The sequence below is a fragment of the Medicago sativa genome, chromosome 7 (genome assembly GCF_051527215.1).
Source record: "Medicago sativa cultivar Bolivia chromosome 7, Bolivia_mono, whole genome shotgun sequence".
NCBI classification, from domain to species: Eukaryota; Viridiplantae; Streptophyta; class Magnoliopsida; order Fabales; family Fabaceae; genus Medicago; species Medicago sativa.
Window position 1 is genome coordinate 67,725,450 of NC_140755.1, and position 26,507 is coordinate 67,751,956.

Consider the following 26,507-nt stretch of genomic DNA (forward strand, 5'->3'; position numbering starts at 1 on the left):
CTATATAAAAGCGATTTTTTTGTTACAAAATTAGTTCAATCTTTAAATCCATATTTTCTCTCTCCTCTAAAAAAAATCTATTTTTTGAGAAGCTGCTCTCAACAACTTCTCATTTGAAGTTGTTTTTAGATTTTTTTTTAGATTCCGATTTTTTTAAAAATCTGTAACAAACAGATCCAATATTCTTAAAAGTGATTATTTTCTTAAAAAAAGTGATTTTTTTCCTAAAATCACTATAACAAACGGGCTCTAAGGGCCCGTTTGTTATGGATTAAAATAAAAGTGATTTTGATATAAAATAATTTAGAAATTATATTTTAGAGATTATATGAAAAATCAGAATCTATTTTGCGTTTGTTTACTATAATAAAAATCACTTTTTTTAAACAAATAATCTAGTTTATTTGGATACAACTATATAAAAGAGATTTTTTGTCACAAAATTAGTTCAATCTTTTAAATTATGAGCCCGTTTGTTATAGCTTTTTTAAGAAAAAAATCACTTATTTTAAAAAAATAATCACTTTTAAGAGTATTGTATCCGTTTGTTACAGATTTTAAAAAAAATCAGAATCTAAAAATAATCTAAAAACTGCTTCAAATGAGAAGCTGTTAGGAGCAGCTTAAAATAAAATAGATTTTTTTTAGAGGAGAGAGAAAATATAATTTAAAAGATTGAACTAATTTTATTGTGAGAGGGTGAGAGGCTTAAGTCATGACCCTTAGATTAATCTGTATCGTAGGATTTAATTTTAATGACCATATCAGATCCTAATGTTCCACTTCCATCCTCATGCCTCATTCATTTCCTTCCCATCTCCTTCTGCACATCTTCGTTTCATCGATATCAAAAAATAAAGAATCCCTACTGCATCTTCTTTCTATCTGGTCTGTTACTACTGCAATTTTATTTCTTCTAATTTTGACTTTTTCAGTTTTTGGCAAGGCTTCAACTCTTATTTATTTATTTTTATTAAGAAAGAATCACTTAATTAGAAGAGAAATTGCATAAAAGGGATGTTATTCCAGATCTACTTAATTAGAAGTATTGTGAAATCATGAAAAATTGGAAGAATATCAAACGATCAACTATTGAAAGTCTATTCTTCTTCTCCTTCGATGGCAGTGTTGGGTTACTATGAATTCCTCACTCAACCTAATTTTTAAGGAATTGAATGAATTTATGAAATCCTGTAAAAAAATTAATTTATGAAGGAGGATAACTTTTCGATTGAAATGAAAAGCGTGATAATAATTCTTATGGTACTCAGTGTTATCTTTGATTAAGAGAGAATGAAAGATGAAAGTTGTGTGTTTGGAACAGTGAAGAAAAGGAAGCGGCGCACAATTGAGAGAAGGGGAAAATTAATCTGATGGTTTTAGTAGGCTTTAAAGCTCAAAACATCTTAACCGTTGATTTTAATCTGATGGTTGTTAATTATTCCTCTCATCTCTCACTATAAAAGTCCTCTCACTTGATACACCTTATATATATATATATATATAGGGGGCTGTTAACTTGCACCCACCTAAAAACATTAAGGTGCAAGTTAACAAGTTGCACCTACTAGTTATTTACCAAAACACCCATTCACCACTATTCAAACCAAATTTAAGTAGAAGGGTAGTTTAGTAAGTTTGATTTAACTAATAATAAAACAAAAAACCTCACACCAAAACACACTTTCGTAGGTTTCTCTTCGTAGAACCAATTGTTGTACATTCACTTTCAGTTTGCACCGTTTCACCAACTTTGTTTTTCATAATCTTATTGGTATTTATTTATTTTTATCGATGCATAATCATTTTCCATCAACTCTCTGTTGCCTGATTCATAATTCTAAAACTACTTGATCCTAATCGATTAACATTACTTAACTAAAAAACTGAGATTTTGGATTAATAATTCTAGAAGCATATGATAAGTGTTTCTTGCTAACCAAAGAAATGGAGTATAAATAAAAATCAAAGAAATTGTTACGTCAGTGGTTTTTTCCAAAAAAAATAAAAAATGAAAAACAACTAGTGACTTTGAGTATGTGTGCCAGGTTTCACGGGTGTTGCAAGCGGAAAAACAGGAATCAGTTATGTGTGTTTTTTTTATTTGAAAAATAAAGTGAATTTGACAATAATATCCTTTAAATTTAGATAACATAAAATAAAGAAATTTGGTTTTTCCGTAAATAACTAGTAGGTGCAGCTTGTTAACTTGCACCTTAGTGTTTTAGGTGGGTGCAAGTTAACAACCCCCCATATATATATATATATATATATATATATATATATATATATATATATATATATATATATTGTATATAGGAAAAGCGAGCGAGAAAAAGGAGAGAAAAAAAATGGGATGAGGAAATATGAAGGAGAAAGAAATGATGAAAGAGCGGTAGTTTGGGAGCAGTTCTATCTCAGAAGTAGCTACATGGGTTGTTTTTAGGAAAAAATGTAAAAAAATCTTACCATAGAAATCATTACTAATTAATCACAGTCATTAATTAATTAAAATCATGGTCAAAATTGAGAGTAGCTCTTTGAACTTATTCTGGGAGTCAAAAATTTTTTAGAGGGGCTAAAATGAAAGTTGATGAGTTATTTGTAATAGACAAGTTATTCAATTTTGTTTTTGTTGGCTGGCCCGGTATTGCACAAGACACTCATATTCTTTCATCTGTGATTGAAGAAATGAAAAATGTGTTACCACATCCTCTGAAAGGTATGCATAATTTCATTTTATAACAAATTTTAAGACATGAGTATCTATTAAATTGTTTTTTTATTTATATTTTTTTTATAAAGGTATTATAATAAAAGACAGGAGAGGCCTGGACCGATTACAAGCTGATTACATATAAGAGAGCCACGTGAAGGGCAATCCAGTACTATCTCTATAAAATAAAGGGGGATCAATCCACCATTGAGAGGTAAAGCTTGGGAGACCATGACCATTCTTAGCAAGAGCATCGACACTTGATTTCCTCCCATGGTATTTTAGTACAAACAACATTCAAGCCCTTTGTCAATTTCTTATAATTATTCCACCTGTTCCAAATTTGACACGACACACTCCGGATGCAATGAATCACTTTCTATCCAGACGATGCTGTAGTGAAGAGCCACCACCTTTTCAATTGCATACATAGCAGCCGAGAGCTCAGTGATTAGCGCATTCGTGTGGCCAAGTTTCTCCACAAAATCCCCAGGAAAGCACATTGTGGGTTTCTGAACACTCCCCCAATGGATCCAGATGAAGGGGCTCTAAAGCAGGATTCATCAATTAGTCCAACCAAATATCCGGAGGGAACCAATAGACATTCTCAACAAGTCAACAACACTCAACACTATTTGGTTACTCTCATTCTTGATCTTCCTCACCGAATACAACAACGCTTTAGAAACTCTCATCTGCAATGGTATGGCGTACTCAAGCGGGTTATTGTCTTCAAAACCCGTAGGTAAGTGAGATGCAAATGCTTATAGATGAGAAAACTACAAAAAGAGTCACACTTTATATTAGTTTTTAATTATTTATACTTTTCTATGCAAGATGTTTTATACCATTGGATTAGACTGATTTGAATGACGATGATTTGGTGTAAGTTAAACGACTTACACCTAATGTAGTAAGATCTTATAATACAATTTTTTAGGGAAGATCTTACAATACATTTGTGCAATTTTATCTTAGGTCTATGAATGTTGTGCAAAAGGCCTTGTGGCGCAACTTGTTGCCTGCTTGCCTTCTATTCATGTGTAAGTAATCTTTGATATATATATATATATATATATATATATATATATATATATATATATATATAAACAATTATTAGATAACACAATTTTAAATATGCAAGTTTATTCAGTCAAAAAGAAATTACAGAAAGAAATCGATTACAATTGCAAACACACACATCAAGATAGAGTGGCAAAGACAAGGACTAGGAATCCATCCCATGGACAAATAAAAATTACCTGGCCGGTTTATGATAGGCAACGATAGCATAAAGCCATAAACAGCCTGCACAAGAGTGGCAAAAGACACCACGGTGGCTACGAAATTGTAGTCCCGCTTCATAAATTTGAAGAACCATTCAAAATAGTATGTGAAATAATGGCGCAATTTTTTCCAGATTCGTATAAGAAGAAACACCGTAGAGTATTCATTCAACTTCTCAACCATTTTGACATAATCAGAACCAACTATACCATGGTCAACTCCAGACGACATTGTGCGGATAAACTCCTCCAACTCCTTATTACTCATTTTCATATGATCCACAATGATATTCTTGTCCTTAAGAATTTTTACATCATCTGCACAGCATATTAGGTCATTGAAAATCAACGCAGCGGAAGTGAATTTGTCGCAAGTTCCACTATTACTGATCCTACTATTTTTGCTCTCATCATTACCTTTGTTTGAACCTGACTTTTTCCAGTCCATTTTATGATGTTCCCAAAAAATTACAATGCCCCACTTTGCTTTCGTTGTTTTTCTGATATGCAGAGCTACAATTTTAAGTTTTCCCTCTTCGAACTGAAATTCAAAGTCCAAACCCGTCACTCCTTTATTTTCAGCGAGTTGGATACTTACCCCTGCAGCTTACAGCCTAGTAGCACAACGCTTAAGTTTCACATGTTGAGTTTGAGTATTAAGGTTCACAACATGTTCATGATTACGATTATTATTACTACTATTACTATTATTAAGGAAAGTGTGAACAATATCAAGAAGGTTTGGGGGGGTGAATATCAAGGCTCTGAACTTGGGGCAGAGAGTAGCTTAAAATAGACAGGGCGAGATTATTGATTTTGATCGCTCTCTTCTTTGAATCTTGTTCAAAAAAATTGGGGGAAAGTATTTTAGAAAGCTCGTGTACAATGAAAATTGGTATTTGATTCTTAAACAAGGCGAGATCAGACAAGACATCATCGTTTTTTAGCACTTGAGGTGCGAAAAGACAAGGAGTGAAGTTCAATTGACTTGATAGTTGAGAATCAAGTTCAAGTTCTTTCGTGATGAGAAACTCTATCAGAAAACAGCAATCCACTAGCATAATTTTCACGAGTTCGTATACTTCATGGCTGATGTCCTCCACCTAACTTGCTCGAATCTGATCATTTAAATCCCAAATGACTTTGCTGCATTTCTCTAAGATATCTCCACCTTCGCCGCCATTTTCCCCTATTCGATCAATGAGAGCCAGCATACGACGTAATTTTATCTCCTCCATGTGCACTAGCTCTTCTCTACTTTGTAGCGTGGACCCATGGATACCACCCTTGGCACGTAAGCTTTTTCGTTTGTTGAGTCTAAAATTCTACTGGAACTAAGGAAATGCTGCATGATTGAATGTATTCGTGGTCTACAGAGTTTAACAATGTCTTCAAACATTGGACCAACTCAGCTTGTGTTTTTTGATTTTCCATGGCTTGTAATAGGATAATTTTTTTAAGGCCTTGAAGGGTGAGTACTATATATAAAGCTAGGATCAATATGGTTTAATTTGATTTTCTATATCTCTAGGAAGTTCCTTAGAGAAGTGGAAATGGTTATCATTCAATTCAAATGAAAATCATCCCTGTTTCTCCGTTTCTCCTTTGACCTTTCTTCGATGTGTTGAGGGAAGAAAAATGTTTACGTCTGATTTTCAATACTTTGCGATACCAAGTTTGATCATTTTTCTCGTCAAAGAAATGTTTGGCCATTTTTTTTGTGTGGTTTTAGATGAAGTGGTAATCCAAAATAAACTCACACACAACTGAGGTCCCGGGTTCGAACCCGGGTCATAACGTTCGACCTTGCAATTTCGACATTTGCTAGTTGAGCTAGGACTTCTAGACAATGTTTGACCATTTTATAATTCAAATTAACGTTTTGTATTCAATTTAATATTGAACACCAGTTTACTTTTGATTTCAAAACCGTGACTATTTAAATGACTTTATTGCCTTGCATCAATCCACAAACGTTTTGTTACTACTTACATATTTTAAAAATACTAATAAATAATCCACAAACGTAATATACATACTATAACACTCACGTATATTTGATTATAAATATGTGTATATATTTGCTCACAATGTATATTTGAATCAAACTTTAAGAAACTTCAAAATGTCAACCTACGTTGTCTTCTTCCTTGCTCTTGTATATGTTCTCATTAATGTTTCAGCTGATGCAAGACATCAATACGACCAAACCACAAATGCTAAATCCAGAATTAACATTACTTTCAAAAGTTTAATACCTGCGAATGAAAGAGATTTGTACTTTGATTGTAAAGTGGGAACGTTTCTATTACCTTCACAACAAGATCACATCATGGCGGTTTCCATTGATCAGGTTGTGTCGTGTCATGTTTTTAGGAATCGTATAGAGGCTACTATCACCCGTTTAGAGGCTACTATCACCGCATTTGATCCCAAAAGTAAATTAAGAGGTCATCTTGGCGTTGTTTGGCTCATAAGGCCAGATGGACTTCTTCAAAGTTTGGACGGTTTCTTTTTTGAGAAAAAGGCTACCTGGAAATCATCAAGACAAAAATGATGTTAATGTTATAATAAAAAAAAGTCTTACAAGATTTCTCAAGTATACATGTCACTTCTCTTTTTTAAGGAGCATTAAATTCTACTCAACCTTATAAAAAAAAAAGATTACAGATGTGATTCATATGGCATGACATTGTACATGTAATCATATGAATATGGCAAAGGTAAAATAGATTAATTTGTTTCCTTAATTATTTCTTTTCATCGTTAGTTTTTGCTTTGTTCTTAAATAATTTATTCATTATTTTAAGAGCAATTAAACAATAAATTAAACATATCTCCTCTAGTCATCGTTATGGATATAGTAAAACAATAAATTAAACATCCAGTTAATAAAACACATGATTAGCAAGAGCAGAATGAGCTTGAATCATTGAGAAATTCATTAAAAACTTGTTTAATAAGATTGAATTTTTTTATTCATTCTATCATATTTTGAAGTATAGAACATAGTTAATCGGTGAATGTAAGTAAGTGTCTTCAAGTTGTTGTTCACCAAGACTGACGAGTTTTCCTGTGGCAAGAAAATTGGCTCGTTCTATAGATCCTGTAGTGCTGAAAGCCCAGCAAGATCCACATTTACCCAGTTTCAAAATTAAGCACAACAAAATCCATATACAATTTTTATATAAAAGAAGAAATGGAAATTGGTATATCAACTAGAACTAATTTACTTTTTTTAGTTCTTGCTCTTTCTTTATTTGGTTTTGTATTGTCATTTGCATGTGAGTTTGTTAGTTGTACGTGTATTTGAACAATTATTCAGTTTGTAATTGTACTCTATCCTGTTTGTGATAAAAAGGCTATATTTTCAATATCTTTTCAATTATTTTTTAAAATCATACAAAGTTTTTAAAATCCTAACTACTTTTTTAAACAAAAATAGTCTTTTAAAACCTAATCTAATACACTTTTTTTTTTTTTGACGTTAAAGAAAATTCATTAATGAAATTCTGACAATAAATCAAAAGCCAAGACTGCAGAAATAAAAGGTAGAGTTTCTTCGATCCATATTTGATCTAAATTATGAAGAGCATGTTTAGCAAAATAATGGGCCGCCTGGTTGGCTTCACGCCTAGCATGCAAAAAATACACTCTTATATTAACAATAACAACAAGCAATATAAAAAAATACGGATACGTGTGTCTATATCCGAAAGTGTGGAAATGGGAAATGGGTGCAAATGTAAAAGGTGTGGTGCAGAAAAAAAATATGAGGAGTGGAGTTGGGTCGATAAGAAACAATATATGAGATCGCGTGTTTGTTCTTTTTTCAAATCAATCAAAGATGCAAGGCAGCCGCGGTGATGAAGAAGAACAACTGCACCAGGTCAGTCTGTGAGTTTTTAGGGTTTCTCTTCCTTTCCCTTTGTTTACTTTGATTTCATTTATTAATTCATTCATATGTCTGCTCTGCAGGAGGTTAGCCTCCCGCCACGCTCGCAAATGGCACCGAGAACAACCGTCACAACGAGGCGGCAGCCTTTGAACTCCTCCACTGGAAATCCACCACTTCCCACTGTTCCATTCGATCTTGTGTTAGAAATTCTCTGTAGGCTTCCGGTCAAGTCTCTCACGCAATTCAAATGTGTATGCAAATCCTGGAAATCTTTCATCTCCGATCCCAAATTCGCCAAAAAGCACTTTTGTGTTTCAACCACGTCCCACCATCTCTTCTTCCATCATAAACCCAAAGGCTCGTTCGAGTACATCGTCAAGGCTTGCCCTCTCTCGACTATTTTCACGAAAAAAGTGACCCCCACAGCCGCCATCACGCAACAGTTAGATTATCCTCTGAGCAATCCAAACTGTCTAAACTACGATCGCATCCGTGGCTCTTGCCACGGCATACTTTGTATCGTACTCTATACCGTTACGTTATTTTGTGGAACCCTTCCATTAGAAAATTCGCAAAATTGCCATCATTGGAAATTCTACGCAATAACACAATATGTAGCGGCTTTGGCTATGATCATTCTAATGATACTTACAAGGTGGTTGCATTTTCTTCCACATACTATAATGAGGTTTCTGAAGTCCAAACTCATGTGCATACTATGGGTACCAATTTTTGGAGAAGGATTCAGAATTGTCCTCGCAATCTTTATAAAGAATCAGGAAAAAATTTTAGTGGCACTCTAAATTGGTTGCCATATGATTATTCAAGTATTGTTTCTCTTGATTTGGAGAAGGGGTCTTATCGAGAGCTATTGCTGCCTGATTATGGATCGACGTATGTGTTCCGTAAATCCTTATGGGTGTTGAAGGATTGCTTGTGCATACTTTCTTCTCATATTGGTGGTTCTTCAGAGGTTTGGCTTATGAAGGAGTATGGAAATAGAGATTCTTGGACTAAATTGTTCCATGTTCCTCTAATGGGAGGTGTTAGTTGTGGTATTTATGAGAGGGTACTTTATGTTTATGAAAATGATCTAGTGCTGTTAGAGTTCGTGGGGAAGTTGGTTGTTTACAATTCTAGAGATGGTACTTTTAAGAGTCTTAAAATTAAAAAACAACACGGTGGTTGGATGATTCCAGAGATCTTTCAAGAGAGTTTGATATCACCTTGTTCTTAATAGTAGAATCTATGTAGTAATGTAGATGTTATGTTATGCAACATGGGCATCAGGCATATAAAGAACTCATCCGAATTACAACTTTGGTGTTAATTTCCATTTATGTTATGTACCTTATGTTTGAAATAATGTACTAGCTAGTAGATGCTATGAGGTTTATGAAGAACCCATCCACTGGATTATTCAATTCCGTTATTGTAGATTATATATTAATTTCCATTTCTATTTTCTGTTATGTATTTTCGTTATGTATTTTCTGCCATATCATTCTTGAATTCATCAAGAAAATCCATTCTTGATATCTAGCATTTTCCTTTCAAAATATATGTAGTGGTTTGGTTTTCCAAGGTTGGAATACAATTTAATCCCAGTCACTTGTATTTTTGTTAAAATGCAAGCCGATTTCCAAAAAAAAACTTCACTATTGTGCTACAAAACCACATTGTTGCTGGGATGTTTGAAGCAACGTGAAATTTCTTTGATCTATATATTTCTTCCAAAAGTAAAGAATTGCTATTCTAGACAATTCTAGTATCATTTTTCCACCATCAAAACGGTAATGTGTAACCCCCCCCCCCCCCCCCCCCCCCCCCCCCCACCAAGTGTTTTCTATTATTTTCAATGTTCAGGTTGCAATTTTTTTTTAATGGCGCTTTTGTCCCAAATTTTAATCCTATCCGGGGAAATTCAAGGCTAGTAATTTTTTTTTCTTCAAATGAATATGGATTCACTTGTACAGGTGCACTTGTACGCAGTCTTTTGATTTGAAAGTGCTCAGGCTCCCCAAAAATGCAAGTTATATTTTGTAGAAGCGGGAGCTATTATGGAATGTCGAAATTATTATTAATTAAGATGCACTAGTAATCATTTTACAACTGTGGTATTTGAACTATGTCCCTTAAATTTACAAAGTCAAACTCTTACGGCTTAGCTAACACATAAGATAAAAAATTGTTGAATGATTATATATGACATTTGTGTTTAAGAGAGTTTAATGTTATGATATTTTTATATGATTTTGACTTATTTCAAGAATGTCAGAGTTACTGAGGCAGAAACTAGCAGATGAAGAAACCACAACTCTGCTGTTCAGAGGTGTTTACTTATTTCAAGAATGTCATAGTATATCTTCTCATAATTTAACATAAAATATTGCAGGCTATGATAGCCAGAGGTCTTTAAGGAGACGTCAATCTAGACACAACATACAACAAAATTAAGCTAAAAATCAGAACCAACAGAAAGAAGATTTGAATGTATAAGTAGATCAAGCGAAAAAAGAGTTTTACAATTATTGATGGAGAAACAAAACAAATAATGTAAGATGGAATCACATAATAAATCACAAAGAGTGCTAACAACACACTTGTTTCAACATCCACTCTTTTATTTGGTAAAAAACTATTTTGGGAATTAGAATAGGACTCATATGAAGTAGTGTGACTTTTCTAAATCACATAAATGTAAATGGCAGAAAATCAAAATGGGCATTCTTCAAGCAATGGAGAGGAACTACTTGGGAAAATAATATGCTAGGATTGTATAAACAGTCTGCACAACAGCGAGAACAGAGACCACCGTTGCAACGAAGTTGTAATTGCGGTTCAGAAATGTTAAAAGCCATTCTTGACGGTATGTGAACGAAGTCCAAACTGTTCTCCACATTCGCTTAAAGATAAACGCCTTATAAGAGTAATTGTTTATGTCATCAACCATTTGAATATAACTACTAGAATCAACTACCTTATGGTCAGCTCCAAGTGCTATTTTGCGGAAAAACTCCATCACCTCTTGGTTGCTCATCTTGAGATGATCAACAACAATTTTCTTGTCCTTGAGAAGTTGGACATCGTCTGCAGAACATATCAGACCGTTGAAAATCAAAGCAGCCCAAGTGAATTTACCGCCGGAAACAGTTTTGCTGGTGTTCTGCTGGCTCTCATGCCTGTCTTTGTCGTTGTAGCTAGATGCAAAACGGGAAAAATATTTGGATTTCTTATGATGTTCCCAAGCAATTAGATTACACCACTTGGATTTTGTTGTGTTTGTGATATGTATCTGTTCAATTTCAAGTTTTCCCTTTTTAAACTTAAAGTAAAAGTCCAAACCTTTCATTTCCACCTCCTCATGACTATCACCCGCATCAAAGTGCTTGCCATTCACAAGAAAGACACTGCAGAGCCAAAACAGCACACCACATAAAATGTTCCAGACCAAACTGAAGCAAGAAAGACCAAACCTAGAAGTACTAGTTTCTTGATTGTTAGGTAGTTTTGCTTTTATGGTAACTCCTGCGGTTAGGAGCCTCAGAGCACAGCGCTTGAGTTTAAGCTGCTGCTGCCGCCGAGTCTGAGTAGTATCGATAATGTCCACCAAGACATGATCTTTGTTCTCCTCTTTAGGGGTAGTACTCTCACCTTTTTGGTTAACTAAAAAGTAGACAAGATCAAGAATGTGAGTTGCATCAAGACACGGTAACTGAGGAGAGTATCCTAAAACAGAGAGGGCAAGATTGTTAATTTTATTCACCCTCTCCTTCCTCAACGGCTCGTGAATATACAAATCTGGTATGAACACATTTGGAAAAAGTGTTTCAGCCAACTTACGGAGGACCTGAAGTGAGATTTGGTTCTCCAATAACATTAGATCAGACAAAACATCTTGGTCTTTGAGCACTTCAGGTGGCGGACCAGGTGGATGTAAACTGCTAGGAAGTTGAGAATCTAATCCCTTTGATATGAGAAGCTCTAACAGAAAACATGCATCCATTAGCATAATTGTAGCTAGTTCACATCTTTCAAGTTCAATGTTTGCCAGGTAGCTTGCACGAACCTCTTCATTATAAGTTCATGAACATTTTCCACAAATATTTAGTTTTCAAATCCGTTCCCAATTCCATTAATCAGGTTCATCTTTCCTCTATTTAATATTGCCTTTTTTAGTTTAGTTTAAAAAATTGATTATGTTCTTTGGCTAATGAAATTTAGAAGCATTACTAATTAAATTGAGCTTGGTGTGTTGTTGTATTAAGTGTTAGATCATTAGACTATGTGAAACTGGTTTTTTTTTTTTCTGAAACTTTATTATCATGTCTAGTATTCCCCTTGAAACATTCACTACAAGAAATTTTATGTTTTGCGACACACAGTTTGCAACACTTTTTTGCACTTGTTGTTTTTTCCGTTATATTGCATGAACTAAACTTTGTACTTCTCGTTTGGTGTTTGGAATCGAGTGAGTTGCAACTAGAAAAAAAATAAAGACTCAACAGAGAAAAATCAGAAAAGAAACTCAAAACATCTGCACAACAATTCTCATACATCCTCCACAATCATCAACTATGTAATGGAAAAACACTTGTAATTTCCAATTATACGCTCTATCTGGTCCTATCTAGTTAGAAGTGTAACAATACTCATAAAAAGAAACGTAGTTCTAGAGCATTTATATCTGTCTGTTGATGAGTCATGTTTGAATGATGTAATCAGCTATAAAACCCAAGTGTAGTTGTTTATTAGTATAATGACTTCTGGTTTTGTTTGAATGGAAGGGAATAATACTATTAATTGGAGTATCATTATCCCATTCTTATGAAATATCTTGTAATCTTTTTAATACAAGACTATAGCGTTAAGAGCACGACTATGTCTGCCCCCTGTGTATTTTAATAGGTAACGTAAGCAGTCTTAGTACTCCCAGCTTCCCTGCATAACTGCGACAAAAATGATTAAAAGTTTGGTGAAATTTTGCTAGGAAGTCACTAGATGAATGCTTTCTCTCAAACCACATAGGATTATGCTGAGGTGATGATGAATTTTTGCTTTTCAATATTTGATCACTATTTGAGTAGTTTGTTTGTTGTTCAATACATAATTTGTGGAAATGGGAAATAATGGGCATGTTTAGCAAAATAATGGGCCGCCTGGTTGGCTTCACGCCTAGCATGCAAAAAATACACTCTTATATTAACAATAACAACAAGCAATATAAAAAAATACGGATACGTGTGTCTATATCCGAAAGTGTGGAAATGGGAAATGGGTGCAAATGTAAAAGGTGTGGTGCAGAAAAAAAATATGAGGAGTGGAGTTGGGTCGATAAGAAACAATATATGAGATCGCGTGTTTGTTCTTTTTTCAAATCAATCAAAGATGCAAGGCAGCCGCGGTGATGAAGAAGAACAACTGCACCAGGTCAGTCTGTGAGTTTTTAGGGTTTCTCTTCCTTTCCCTTTGTTTACTTTGATTTCATTTATTAATTCATTCATATGTCTGCTCTGCAGGAGGTTAGCCTCCCGCCACGCTCGCAAATGGCACCGAGAACAACCGTCACAACGAGGCGGCAGCCTTTGAACTCCTCCACTGGAAATCCACCACTTCCCACTGTTCCATTCGATCTTGTGTTAGAAATTCTCTGTAGGCTTCCGGTCAAGTCTCTCACGCAATTCAAATGTGTATGCAAATCCTGGAAATCTTTCATCTCCGATCCCAAATTCGCCAAAAAGCACTTTTGTGTTTCAACCACGTCCCACCATCTCTTCTTCCATCATAAACCCAAAGGCTCGTTCGAGTACATCGTCAAGGCTTGCCCTCTCTCGACTATTTTCACGAAAAAAGTGACCCCCACAGCCGCCACCACGCAACAGTTAGATTATCCTCTGAGCAATCCAAACTGTCTAAACTACGATCGCATCCGTGGCTCTTGCCACGGCATACTTTGTATCGTACTCTATACCGTTACGTTATTTTGTGGAACCCTTCCATTAGAAAATTCGCAAAATTGCCATCATTGGAAATTCTACGCAATAACACAATATGTAGCGGCTTTGGCTATGATCATTCTAATGATACTTACAAGGTGGTTGCATTTTCTTCCACATACTATAATGAGGTTTCTGAAGTCCAAACTCATGTGCATACTATGGGTACCAATTTTTGGAGAAGGATTCAGAATTGTCCTCGCAATCTTTATAAAGAATCAGGAAAAAATTTTAGTGGCACTCTAAATTGGTTGCCATATGATTATTCAAGTATTGTTTCTCTTGATTTGGAGAAGGGGTCTTATCGAGAGCTATTGCTGCCTGATTATGGATCGACGTATGTGTTCCGTAAATCCTTATGGGTGTTGAAGGATTGCTTGTGCATACTTTCTTCTCATATTGGTGGTTCTTCAGAGGTTTGGCTTATGAAGGAGTATGGAAATAGAGATTCTTGGACTAAATTGTTCCATGTTCCTCTAATGGGAGGTGTTAGTTGTGGTATTTATGAGAGGGTACTTTATGTTTATGAAAATGATCTAGTGCTGTTAGAGTTCGTGGGGAAGTTGGTTGTTTACAATTCTAGAGATGGTACTTTTAAGAGTCTTAAAATTAAAAAACAACACGGTGGTTGGATGATTCCAGAGATCTTTCAAGAGAGTTTGATATCACCTTGTTCTTAATAGTAGAATCTATGTAGTAATGTAGATGTTATGTTATGCAACATGGGCATCAGGCATATAAAGAACTCATCCGAATTACAACTTTGGTGTTAATTTCCATTTATGTTATGTACCTTATGTTTGAAATAATGTACTAGCTAGTAGATGCTATGAGGTTTATGAAGAACCCATCCACTGGATTATTCAATTCCGTTATTGTAGATTATATATTAATTTCCATTTCTATTTTCTGTTATGTATTTTCGTTATGTATTTTCTGCCATATCATTCTTGAATTCATCAAGAAAATCCATTCTTGATATCTAGCATTTTCCTTTCAAAATATATGTAGTGGTTTGGTTTTCCAAGGTTGGAATACAATTTAATCCCAGTCACTTGTATTTTTGTTAAAATGCAAGCCGATTTCCAAAAAAAAACTTCACTATTGTGCTACAAAACCACATTGTTGCTGGGATGTTTGAAGCAACGTGAAATTTCTTTGATCTATATATTTCTTCCAAAAGTAAAGAATTGCTATTCTAGACAATTCTAGTATCATTTTTCCACCATCAAAACGGTAATGTGTAACCCCCCCCCCCCCCCCCCCCCCCCCCCCCCACCAAGTGTTTTCTATTATTTTCAATGTTCAGGTTGCAATTTTTTTTTAATGGCGCTTTTGTCCCAAATTTTAATCCTATCCGGGGAAATTCAAGGCTAGTAATTTTTTTTTCTTCAAATGAATATGGATTCACTTGTACAGGTGCACTTGTACGCAGTCTTTTGATTTGAAAGTGCTCAGGCTCCCCAAAAATGCAAGTTATATTTTGTAGAAGCGGGAGCTATTATGGAATGTCGAAATTATTATTAATTAAGATGCACTAGTAATCATTTTACAACTGTGGTATTTGAACTATGTCCCTTAAATTTACAAAGTCAAACTCTTACGGCTTAGCTAACACATAAGATAAAAAATTGTTGAATGATTATATATGACATTTGTGTTTAAGAGAGTTTAATGTTATGATATTTTTATATGATTTTGACTTATTTCAAGAATGTCAGAGTTACTGAGGCAGAAACTAGCAGATGAAGAAACCACAACTCTGCTGTTCAGAGGTGTTTACTTATTTCAAGAATGTCATAGTATATCTTCTCATAATTTAACATAAAATATTGCAGGCTATGATAGCCAGAGGTCTTTAAGGAGACGTCAATCTAGACACAACATACAACAAAATTAAGCTAAAAATCAGAACCAACAGAAAGAAGATTTGAATGTATAAGTAGATCAAGCGAAAAAAGAGTTTTACAATTATTGATGGAGAAACAAAACAAATAATGTAAGATGGAATCACATAATAAATCACAAAGAGTGCTAACAACACACTTGTTTCAACATCCACTCTTTTATTTGGTAAAAAACTATTTTGGGAATTAGAATAGGACTCATATGAAGTAGTGTGACTTTTCTAAATCACATAAATGTAAATGGCAGAAAATCAAAATGGGCATTCTTCAAGCAATGGAGAGGAACTACTTGGGAAAATAATATGCTAGGATTGTATAAACAGTCTGCACAACAGCGAGAACAGAGACCACCGTTGCAACGAAGTTGTAATTGCGGTTCAGAAATGTTAAAAGCCATTCTTGACGGTATGTGAACGAAGTCCAAACTGTTCTCCACATTCGCTTAAAGATAAACGCCTTATAAGAGTAATTGTTTATGTCATCAACCATTTGAATATAACTACTAGAATCAACTACCTTATGGTCAGCTCCAAGTGCTATTTTGCGGAAAAACTCCATCACCTCTTGGTTGCTCATCTTGAGATGATCAACAACAATTTTCTTGTCCTTGAGAAGTTGGACATCGTCTGCAGAACATATCAGACCGTTGAAAATCAAAGCAGCCCAAGTGAATTTACCGCCGGAAACAGTTTTGCTTGTGTTCTGCTGGCTCTCATGCCTGTCTTTGTCGTTGTAGCTAGATGCAAAACGGGAAAAATATTTGGATTTCTTATGATGTTCCCAAGCAATTAGATTACACCACTTGGATTTTGTTGTGTTTGTGATATGTATCTGTTCAATTTCAAGTTTTCCCTTTTTAAACTTAAAGTAAAAGTCCAAACCTTTCATTTCCACCTCCTCATGACTATCATCCGCATCAAAGTGCTTGCCATTCACAAGAAAGACACTGCAGAGCCAAAACAGCACACCACATAAAATGTTCCAGACCAAACTGAAGCAAGAAAGACCAAACCTAGAAGTACTAGTTTCTTGATTGTTAGGTAGTTTTGCTTTTATGGTAACTCCTGCGGTTAGGAGCCTCAGAGCACAGCGCTTGAGTTTAAGCTGCTGCTGCCGCCGAGTCTGAGTAGTATCGATAATGTCCACCAAGACATGATCTTTGTTCTCCTCTTTAGGGGTAGTACTCTCACCTTTTTGGTTAACTAAAAAGTAGACAAGATCAAGAATGTGAGTTGCATCAAGACACGGTAACTGAGGAGAGTATCCTAAAACAGAGAGGGCAAGATTGTTAATTTTATTCACCCTCTCCTTCCTCAACGGCTCGTGAATATACAAATCTGGTATGAACACATTTGGAAAAAGTGTTTCAGCCAACTTACGGAGGACCTGAAGTGAGATTTGGTTCTCCAATAACATTAGATCAGACAAAACATCCTGGTCTTTGAGCACTTCAGGTGGCGGACCAGGTGGATGTAAACTGCTAGGAAGTTGAGAATCTAATCCCTTTGATATGAGAAGCTCTAACAGAAAACATGCATCCATTAGCATAATTGTAGCTAGTTCACATCTTTCAAGTTCAATGTTTGCCAGGTAGCTTGCACGAACCTCTTCATTATAAGTTCATGAACATTTTCCACAAATATTTAGTTTTCAAATCCGTTCCCAATTCCATTAATCAGGTTCATCTTTCCTCTATTTAATATTGCCTTTTTTAGTTTAGTTTAAAAAATTGATTATGTTCTTTGGCTAATGAAATTTAGAAGCATTACTAATTAAATTGAGCTTGGTGTGTTGTTGTATTAAGTGTTAGATCATTAGACTATGTGAAACTGGTTTTTTTTTTTTTCTGAAACTTTATTATCATGTCTAGTATTCCCCTTGAAACATTCACTACAAGAAATTTTATGTTTTGCGACACACAGTTTGCAACACTTTTTTGCACTTGTTGTTTTTTCCGTTATATTGCATGAACTAAACTTTGTACTTCTCGTTTGGTGTTTGGAATCGAGTGAGTTGCAACTAGAAAAAAAATAAAGACTCAACAGAGAAAAATCAGAAAAGAAACTCAAAACATCTGCACAACAATTCTCATACATCCTCCACAATCATCAACTATGTAATGGAAAAACACTTGTAATTTCCAATTATACGCTCTATCTGGTCCTATCTAGTTAGAAGTGTAACAATACTCATAAAAAGAAACGTAGTTCTAGAGCATTTATATCTGTCTGTTGATGAGTCATGTTTGAATGATGTAATCAGCTATAAAACCCAAGTGTAGTTGTTTATTAGTATAATGACTTCTGATTTTGTTTGAATGGAAGGGAATAATACTATTAATTGGAGTATCATTATCCCATTCTTATGAAATATCTTGTAATCTTTTTAATACAAGACTATAGCGTTAAGAGCACGACTATGTCTGCCCCCTGTGTATTTTAATAGGTAACGTAAGCAGTCTTAGTACTCCCAGCTTCCCTGCATAACTTCGACAAAAATGATTAAAAGTTTGGTGAAATTTTGCTAGGAAGTCACTAGATGAATGCTTTCTCTCAAACCACATAGGATTATGCTGAGGTGATGATGAATTTTTGCTTTTCAATATTTGATCACTATTTGAGTAGTTTGTTTGTTGTTCAATACATAATTTGTGGAAATGGGAAATAATGGGCATGTTTAGCAAAATAATGGGCCGCCTGGTTGGCTTCACGCCTAGCATGCAAAAAATACACTCTTATATTAACAATAACAACAAGCAATATAAAAAAATACGGATACGTGTGTCTATATCCGAAAGTGTGGAAATGGGAAATGGGTGCAAATGTAAAAGGTGTGGTGCAGAAAAAAAATATGAGGAGTGGAGTTGGGTCGATAAGAAACAATATATGAGATCGCGTGTTTGTTCTTTTTTCAAATCAATCAAAGATGCAAGGCAGCCGCGGTGATGAAGAAGAACAACTGCACCAGGTCAGTCTGTGAGTTTTTAGGGTTTCTCTTCCTTTCCCTTTGTTTACTTTGATTTCATTTATTAATTCATTCATATGTCTGCTCTGCAGGAGGTTAGCCTCCCGCCACGCTCGCAAATGGCACCGAGAACAACCGTCACAACGAGGCGGCAGCCTTTGAACTCCTCCACTGGAAATCCACCACTTCCCACTGTTCCATTCGATCTTGTGTTAGAAATTCTCTGTAGGCTTCCGGTCAAGTCTCTCACGCAATTCAAATGTGTATGCAAATCCTGGAAATCTTTCATCTCCGATCCCAAATTCGCCAAAAAGCACTTTTGTGTTTCAACCACGTCCCACCATCTCTTCTTCCATCATAAACCCAAAGGCTCGTTCGAGTACATCGTCAAGGCTTGCCCTCTCTCGACTATTTTCACGAAAAAAGTGACCCCCACAGCCGCCACCACGCAACAGTTAGATTATCCTCTGAGCAATCCAAACTGTCTAAACTACGATCGCATCCGTGGCTCTTGCCACGGCATACTTTGTATCGTACTCTATACCGTTACGTTATTTTGTGGAACCCTTCCATTAGAAAATTCGCAAAATTGCCATCATTGGAAATTCTACGCAATAACACAATATGTAGCGGCTTTGGCTATGATCATTCTAATGATACTTACAAGGTGGTTGCATTTTCTTCCACATACTATAATGAGGTTTCTGAAGTCCAAACTCATGTGCATACTATGGGTACCAATTTTTGGAGAAGGATTCAGAATTGTCCTCGCAATCTTTATAAAGAATCAGGAAAAAAATTTAGTGGCACTCTAAATTGGTTGCCATATGATTATTCAAGTATTGTTTCTATTGATTTGGAGAAGGGGTCTTATCGAGAGCTATTGCTGCCTGATTATGGATCGACGTATGTGTTCCGTAAATCCTTATGGGTGTTGAAGGATTGCTTGTGCATACTTTCTTCTCATATTGGTGGTTCTTCAGAGGTTTGGCTTATGAAGGAGTATGGAAATAGAGATTCTTGGACTAAATTGTTCCATGTTCCTCTAATGGGAGGTGTTAGTTGTGGTATTTATGAGAGGGTACTTTATGTTTATGAAAATGATCTAGTGCTGTTAGAGTTCGTGCGGAAGTTGGTTGTTTACAATTCTAGAGATGGTACTTTTAAGAGTCTTAAAATTAAAAAACAACACGGTGGTTGGATGATTCCAGAGATCTTTCAAGAGAGTTTGATATCACCTTGTTCTTAATACACTACTAGAAAAACGCAAATTAGAGAGGGAAGAATTCCGTCACTAAACTACCATAATTCCCTCACAAACGAAATTAGTGACGGATTTTGTGACGACTGGCAATCCCTTTCGAATATTGGCCTTGCTAAATATTTGTGAGGGATTTTGGCATCCGTCCCTAATTAACACGGATAACTTTCGTCCCTAATCATATAAATCCGTCACTAAATATGAACAAAAAATGTACTAAAACTTGAACAAATCCGTCAGTAATTAGTGAGGGATTCTTGTTCCCTCTCTAATAGTGAGGGACTATTCCATCAATTCTTACCAATATTTCCGTCACTAATTAATGACGGATTGGTTTTCCCTCTCAAATTGTGAAGTCATATTTCATCACTAATTGTGATGAAACTGAATTCCCTCACTAATTCAAACAGAAATTTGCATCACTGATGTAATGTTCAATTTCCTACCAGATTTAATTAATTAATTATATTAATATTTTAACTGCATTTACTATATTAAACCATATTGAACATGTTGGAAATTATAAGTATACAATAAAAAACACTTGATAAATTGTCTACATACCCATCCCAGACATTCATCACCATAAAAGTCATAAGGAAAATGTCAATAAGTTTACAACCATTGTTCAACTCTCAAAATATATACATAAAGAGTCATAAGGAAACTCTCAAAATACATAAAGAGTCATAAGGAAACTCTCAAAATAAGTTTCATAAGAAACGCTTAAAACATTTTTAATGGTACTAGAAGTAGCACATTAGCTAAGTTTGCAACCAAGCTATCAAAATAACCATATATTATACATATTATATATCTATATATCAAGTAGATGGAGGTGGAGGTGGATGTAGATGACCTTGAGAAACCATTTCCATCAATTTAGTCATTTGCTCCCTAAGAAAACGTGAATCTTCCTGCGATGCACGAATCAACTCCTCATGAGCCTTCAATTTCTCTTTAAGTGATGCGTTTTCAGCCCTCATTTGTTCAAATTCAGATTGTAAGATGCCGTCAGATCTGGAAGATCTAGACGACTTATATTTCCCTGCTTCCGGGCCCAAACCATATATACGACCCTTCTTATTTACTCCTCCAACAACATCTAAGAAGATAATGTTGTCACTTTCATGTCTAGAAACATCATCCCCTAGTGCCTCCTCATGTGAATCCCTCTCAATAATCCTTTTTTGAAACTCATCCTGCAAAATAATAATATTTTACTAACAAGTAATAATTTCATACTTCATTCAGTCAGACGTGAAGCTGTTATCACAATCTTTAACCATTCAAGTGTTTTTCTTATTCTGAAACAAAATAAGAAAAACTAAAACACAGCTTCATCGCAATTATACAGTAGAAGCATACAAGCCAATTTAAACACAAAAAACTAAACCACATAAAAAACATATTCCTAACCTATAATTGGTAATCTGGGATTTGATTAAATGCAGAATGGTTAATATCATGACCCTGAGTAGTTTCAGCTGAGTGGTGCCCATCAGTTGAGCACATGTTCGTATAATTATTATTATTATAGTCAGAGGACAGAAATAAACCATATCATACTGATCATCTAACTCATTCCATTGTGTGCTAACATTTGCTTCATTGGATGGAAATAAATGACTCCTCTCTAGAGAAGTTGGAACTGACTGAACAGGCTCAGGGGATGTCTTTGTAATTTTCCCAACAAACTAACATTATGAACATACACTTACAGACTTACATACTGCTTCTAAATCTGCTCAGGGGATGTCAAGACAATTAATTATTTTTCTCAATCTGCTTCTAAAACATATACTTACAGACTGCTACATATGTGCTTAACAATTAGCATCAGTGCAGAACCTCCATAAAAATAACATCAGTGTATAACTAGTTCCCAACAACTAGCATCAGTTCTTACACAATTAGCATCAGTGCAAAACCTCCATATCATACTTCAACTACTAAATATTCATCAAGTTCAATAAGGTCATGAAGTAATAACTTACAGCAACATCCTTTGATTTTGAGGAAACCCACTTGCTTCGATCAGCTTTCAATCTGTGTGTGTATTCAAATATTTCCCAAGATGTTGGAGTCACTTCTGGAGATTTTTTCTAAAAACAAAACGGATCAATCAATTTTAATTGAAATTAAAATGCTTAACCTAACAAATACAATTAAACTCAAATTCAATTACTTACTATTCTCTTAGAAATCTCAAATGTTGGAATCGACCCTCCAGTGTGGAGTGGAGCATCAGAAGATTTTCTGTTTTTGCTGTTAGTTTGTGCCTTGCTTTTCCATTCATCCTCACTCCATTTTTCATCCAATTTCTTACGCATTTCAACTGGAATCCAATCACCATCATCTTCCCCTGTTCTGACCCTATACATTGCACTTGAGTATAACTGAGAGGCTTTATGGTCAAATGACTTCTTAATCTCTCCATTAAGTTCAGGTAGCCACTTAAACTTCCTCTACAATATAAAAAATATAGGTTAATAATAGAATAAAGCAATATATTGAGAATAATCCACATGAAAAAAATAAATATAACTAGTAAGATACGTAAATATTCATGAACACTTTCATACATTAAACTCTCTAAACCACATTGCAATCACACTATGTTTCCCGTTTTTTTTTTCTTCAGCCTTTAGTTCTCCATACGTTGTCCAACATCCATCAAACTTTTGCTTCATAATTTTTGTTATCGCACGTGTAGGCGCAATAGGAGGGTCAAACCTATTAAAACAATATTGAAGAAATTGTAAGATACGAGTATGATATATTTAAAATTAAAGGACAAAAAGTAATAAAAGCATACGTGCTCTCTGGTCCTGGACGAATCCAAATACGATTATCAAGAGGGTCCTCACTCCCAATGTTTGGAGATGAATCCACATCATTTGATGATACATGTGGATCAGCAGCAGATGCATTAGATGATGGGATTTGTGGCAAGCTTGTTGATTGAGAAATGGGAGGGCTAGGAGTAGAGTGGGGAACTTGTGTATTTGTTGTTGTATGAGATGTGGAAGGATTTGTTGCTTGCCCAACAATAGAGTGTGATGGAGTAGCGGCAGCCATACCTCTCCCAGATGAAAGTGTGGTACCCCTAACTCCCCTACCTCTACTGATACCTCTACCAGTACCTCTTCCTCCACCCGCTAGAGTATCATTTCCTGCCATCTATATATACATATAAAAAAACATATTTGATTAACACATAAAAATATGGACACATCTAAAAAACATATAACGCAGATTTAGTCCCCTACCCCAACAGATAAAACAGCATCCCCTATAACAGCAAAAACTAACGACAACAGCAGCACATTTTGCAATTGCGACACATTTAGCATATATAAACGCACAAACATACAACGTGTTCTACATCAAATTCAATCAATGCAAAATGGCCAATATGTGTTCATTATATTTTAATCAATCAATATGTTTTCAGAGCAAAAAAAAGATCATAGGGTCAGAGTAATGAAAAGTATATGATACTACTTGAAAAGAAATGTTGTTGACAGAAATGTGCTAAGCTATAAACAAGGGAATATTCCACTAAAGAGGTACTAACTGCTAAGCTAAGCTAAAAAAAATTGTTAACATTTCACCCTTTGTTAATTATTTTCAGAAGACACGAAAAGTTAAAAAAATTGCAAAACCTGACAGCCTTTTGTTCTTTTTGTACTAGTAATCTTAACTATTGTTCACAAGATAGAGAAAAAGAAAGTTTCATATATGATTTTATTTATAGAATACAAAACGTGCATGGAAAGTAGTAAACTAATGCATGGCAATAAACACAATAAGTTTCATTAGAAAAGTCTAGTTGGAACTAGTTTATGAAAAATTAGTAAGTGCTAAAAACCATGATGCTAAAGGTTCTCAAAGCTTGTTAGCCTAACATAGAAAACTAAAAATTAACATCTGACTACACTTGGCTAACTTGCTAACTTGCCTATGATACAAAGCAATAATTCCCATGAAAAACATGTTGTTTATTATGTTAAGGTTCTCAAAGCTTGTTAGCCTAACATAGAAAACTAAACATTAACATCTGACTACACTTGGCTAACTTGCTAACTTGGCTATGATACAAAGCAATAATTCCCATCATAATTCAATTACGAGCTTTATTTAAGATTGCAACAACTTGTACTGCACTTTACTATTGTGAATGATTTTTTAAATATCCAATTGTATAGTAGTGAATTTACTATGCCAAAGCCTACACTTACATTTCCGGGCTAATCTATGGCAAATAATTAGAGGATATAATGAGAGTTTTGTGATCATAATCAATAACTAACTAGTCATGATATCAAAATTTGAGCTATATTCCCACAGGGCAGCCATTCAACAATGACTTTCTTCACAGCTCTGGCTCAGATGCTTCTGATAACAAAAGACTAAATCACAAGTCAATGCAGTGAACTAATTACTAATCAAACAATTATGTAAGAAATTAATTAGTATCCTAGTTCTTACATATAAGAGTGTGGCATTTCTCTAATATCTTCTTCTTTGATTTGGTTAACAAGGGGGATTCATCTGAATTGCGTTTGATAGACGTGAAAGGAGTATTGGAGTAATTCCTTACTCAGTTTAGGTTACTCAATGCCACTAGATGAAAAACTTGTTCATGCTTGGGAATTACTTGTTAGAGAGAGGACTCAAAATTTGTTCATGCATTAATCAGTACCGAATAATGAGTCCCTAATTGTTAATGGAGGTTTGAGTCTTACCCATTTTTTATTTTTTTTTACCGACAAAGATATTTTTTCATTCAAAACAAACAAATACATAAATCATTATAAATAAGCTTAAAAAGATGAATCTTCAAACAATTTTGCAAACCAACGGACAAGTCTTTATCAAATCTGTATTGAGAGTTGACATGAATGTGTCAATGTGAACCAACGAACAACGTGACGATGAGCAAACACAACGCCGCCGTGCAAAACGACAAACAAACATCATCGTACTAAGACGATGAAAACATTAAAAAAAACATAAAAAAGAAGAAGCAAATATTTATAGATAACCACTTATTAAAATAAAAAGAGAGAAAGAAGAGATGATTTTAGGCCAAAAATGGCGAAAAACAGGACATATCAAATAGTTTGGTTTCAATAGCACCAATTAATATCAAAGTATAAAACGGCTAGAAACATGAGGAGTGATATAAAAGTATACTGTTCGGGCTCAATAATTCTCAGTCTTCAACAACAATCATTCAAAATACAAAATTAAAAATTAAAATTAATAACAAACAGAAGGAAGGGCTTGGATTTACCTGTTTCAGAGCAACTTCCCTTTTGAATTCAGAAATGTGAGTGAGTTGACTGTAACCCCCAAAAAACCCAAATCAGATTACAATAAAATATAAAAAATAAAAAAAATAAAAATCTAAGATTTAGAGTGAGATTACCGTGAGTTTTGAGAACAGAAAAGATTTGATTTTGAGAGTGAGGTTCGATTTTTGCACTGAGATTCGGTTTGAGGTTTGATTTTGATATGATTTGAGAGAGATTTGAGGAGATTTAAGAGAGATTAGGTGTAGATTTTGGTTTGATTTGAGGATTTATGAGAGATTTGATGATTTAGGTTTTGATTTGGAGCAGTTTGGATTCACGATCTGGGTTTAGCATTTTGGAAGGAGATGAGGCCGAAATCCAAAATCTGGATTCACGACATTGTTTAACGATGGAAGAAGAGTGTTAACGATGGAAGAAGAGCTCTTAACGATGGAAGAAGAGAAGAGCTGTTATCGATGGAAGAAGAGCTGGGTTCACGACATTCTCTAAGAAGAGCCTTTTGTTTGGAGTTTTGATTTTGTTTGGAGTAAAATTTTGGGGGAAAATTTTATTTTAGGGTTTGTGAAAAAAAAGAGGGGGAATGTTTTAGTGTAAGAGGGAAAGCCAAAACGTCAAATAATTGGGGGGGAAATAATTCAGTTTTCTCATTAATATCAATAATTGTTTGTGAGGGATTAATTTCCTCACCAACTATATAACAGAAAAGATTTGATTTTGAGAGTGAGGTTCGATTTTTGCACTGAGATTCGGTTTGAGGTTTGATTTTGATATGATTTGAGAGAGATTTGAGGAGATTTAAGAGAGATTAGGTGTAGATTTTGGTTTGATTTGAGGATTTATGAGAGATTTGATGATTTAGGTTTTGATTTGGAGCAGTTTGGATTCACGATCTGGGTTTAGCATTTTGGAAGGAGATGAGGCCGAAATCCAAAATCTGGATTCACGACATTGTTTAACGATGGAAGAAGAGTGTTAACGATGGAAGAAGAGCTCTTAACGATGGAAGAAGAGAAGAGCTGTTATCGATGGAAGAAGAGCTGGGTTCACGACATTCTCTAAGAAGAGCCTTTTGTTTGGAGTTTTGATTTTGTTTGGAGTAAAATTTTGGGGGAAAATTTTATTTTAGGGTTTGTGAAAAAAAAGAGGGGGAATGTT

The 26,507-nt window shown here is 34.8% G+C and overlaps 4 protein-coding genes and 2 pseudogenes across 5 annotated transcripts; 3 read left to right on the forward strand and 3 right to left on the reverse strand.

Moving 5' to 3' along the window:
• Positions 1-7,788: 7,788 nt before the first annotated feature.
• LOC146907945 (F-box/kelch-repeat protein At3g23880-like) lies at positions 7,789-9,372 on the forward strand (annotated as a pseudogene).
• A 1,098-nt stretch (positions 9,373-10,470) lies between these two features.
• On the reverse strand, positions 10,471-12,269 carry LOC146907946 (uncharacterized). The gene has a single exon (XM_085726083.1). It carries the CDS (start codon positions 11,910-11,912, stop codon positions 10,650-10,652), a length of 1,263 nt encoding a protein of 420 aa, XP_085582209.1. The 5' UTR covers positions 11,913-12,269; the 3' UTR covers positions 10,471-10,649.
• Positions 12,270-13,227: 958 nt separating this feature from the next.
• On the forward strand, positions 13,228-14,811 carry LOC146907947 (F-box/kelch-repeat protein At3g23880-like; annotated as a pseudogene).
• Positions 14,812-15,909: 1,098 nt separating this feature from the next.
• Positions 15,910-17,554, reverse strand: LOC146907948 (uncharacterized). The gene has a single exon (XM_085726394.1). It carries the CDS (start codon positions 17,349-17,351, stop codon positions 16,089-16,091), a length of 1,263 nt encoding a protein of 420 aa, XP_085582520.1. The 5' UTR covers positions 17,352-17,554; the 3' UTR covers positions 15,910-16,088.
• A 2,056-nt stretch (positions 17,555-19,610) lies between these two features.
• Positions 19,611-20,016, forward strand: LOC146907949 (uncharacterized). Its single transcript, XM_085727005.1, has one exon. It carries the CDS (start codon positions 19,762-19,764, stop codon positions 20,014-20,016), a length of 255 nt encoding a protein of 84 aa, XP_085583131.1. The 5' UTR covers positions 19,611-19,761.
• A 607-nt stretch (positions 20,017-20,623) lies between these two features.
• On the reverse strand, positions 20,624-25,913 carry LOC146907950 (uncharacterized). Of its 2 annotated transcripts, none has more exons than XM_085727333.1 (7): positions 25,466-25,913; positions 25,331-25,349; positions 22,847-23,211; positions 22,614-22,764; positions 22,221-22,496; positions 22,026-22,133; positions 20,624-21,230 (listed from the first exon to the last, which is right to left on the reverse strand). In XM_085727333.1, the coding sequence occupies exons 3-7, from the start codon at positions 23,209-23,211 to the stop codon at positions 20,853-20,855; spliced, it is 1,278 nt and encodes a 425-aa protein (XP_085583459.1). In that variant the 5' UTR covers positions 25,331-25,349; positions 25,466-25,913; the 3' UTR covers positions 20,624-20,852. The 2 variants fall into 2 exon arrangements, with proteins under 2 accessions (XP_085583459.1, XP_085583458.1); XM_085727332.1 differs by having other exon boundaries at positions 25,331-25,379; positions 25,466-25,912.
• Between the last annotated feature and the right edge of the window lie 594 nt (positions 25,914-26,507).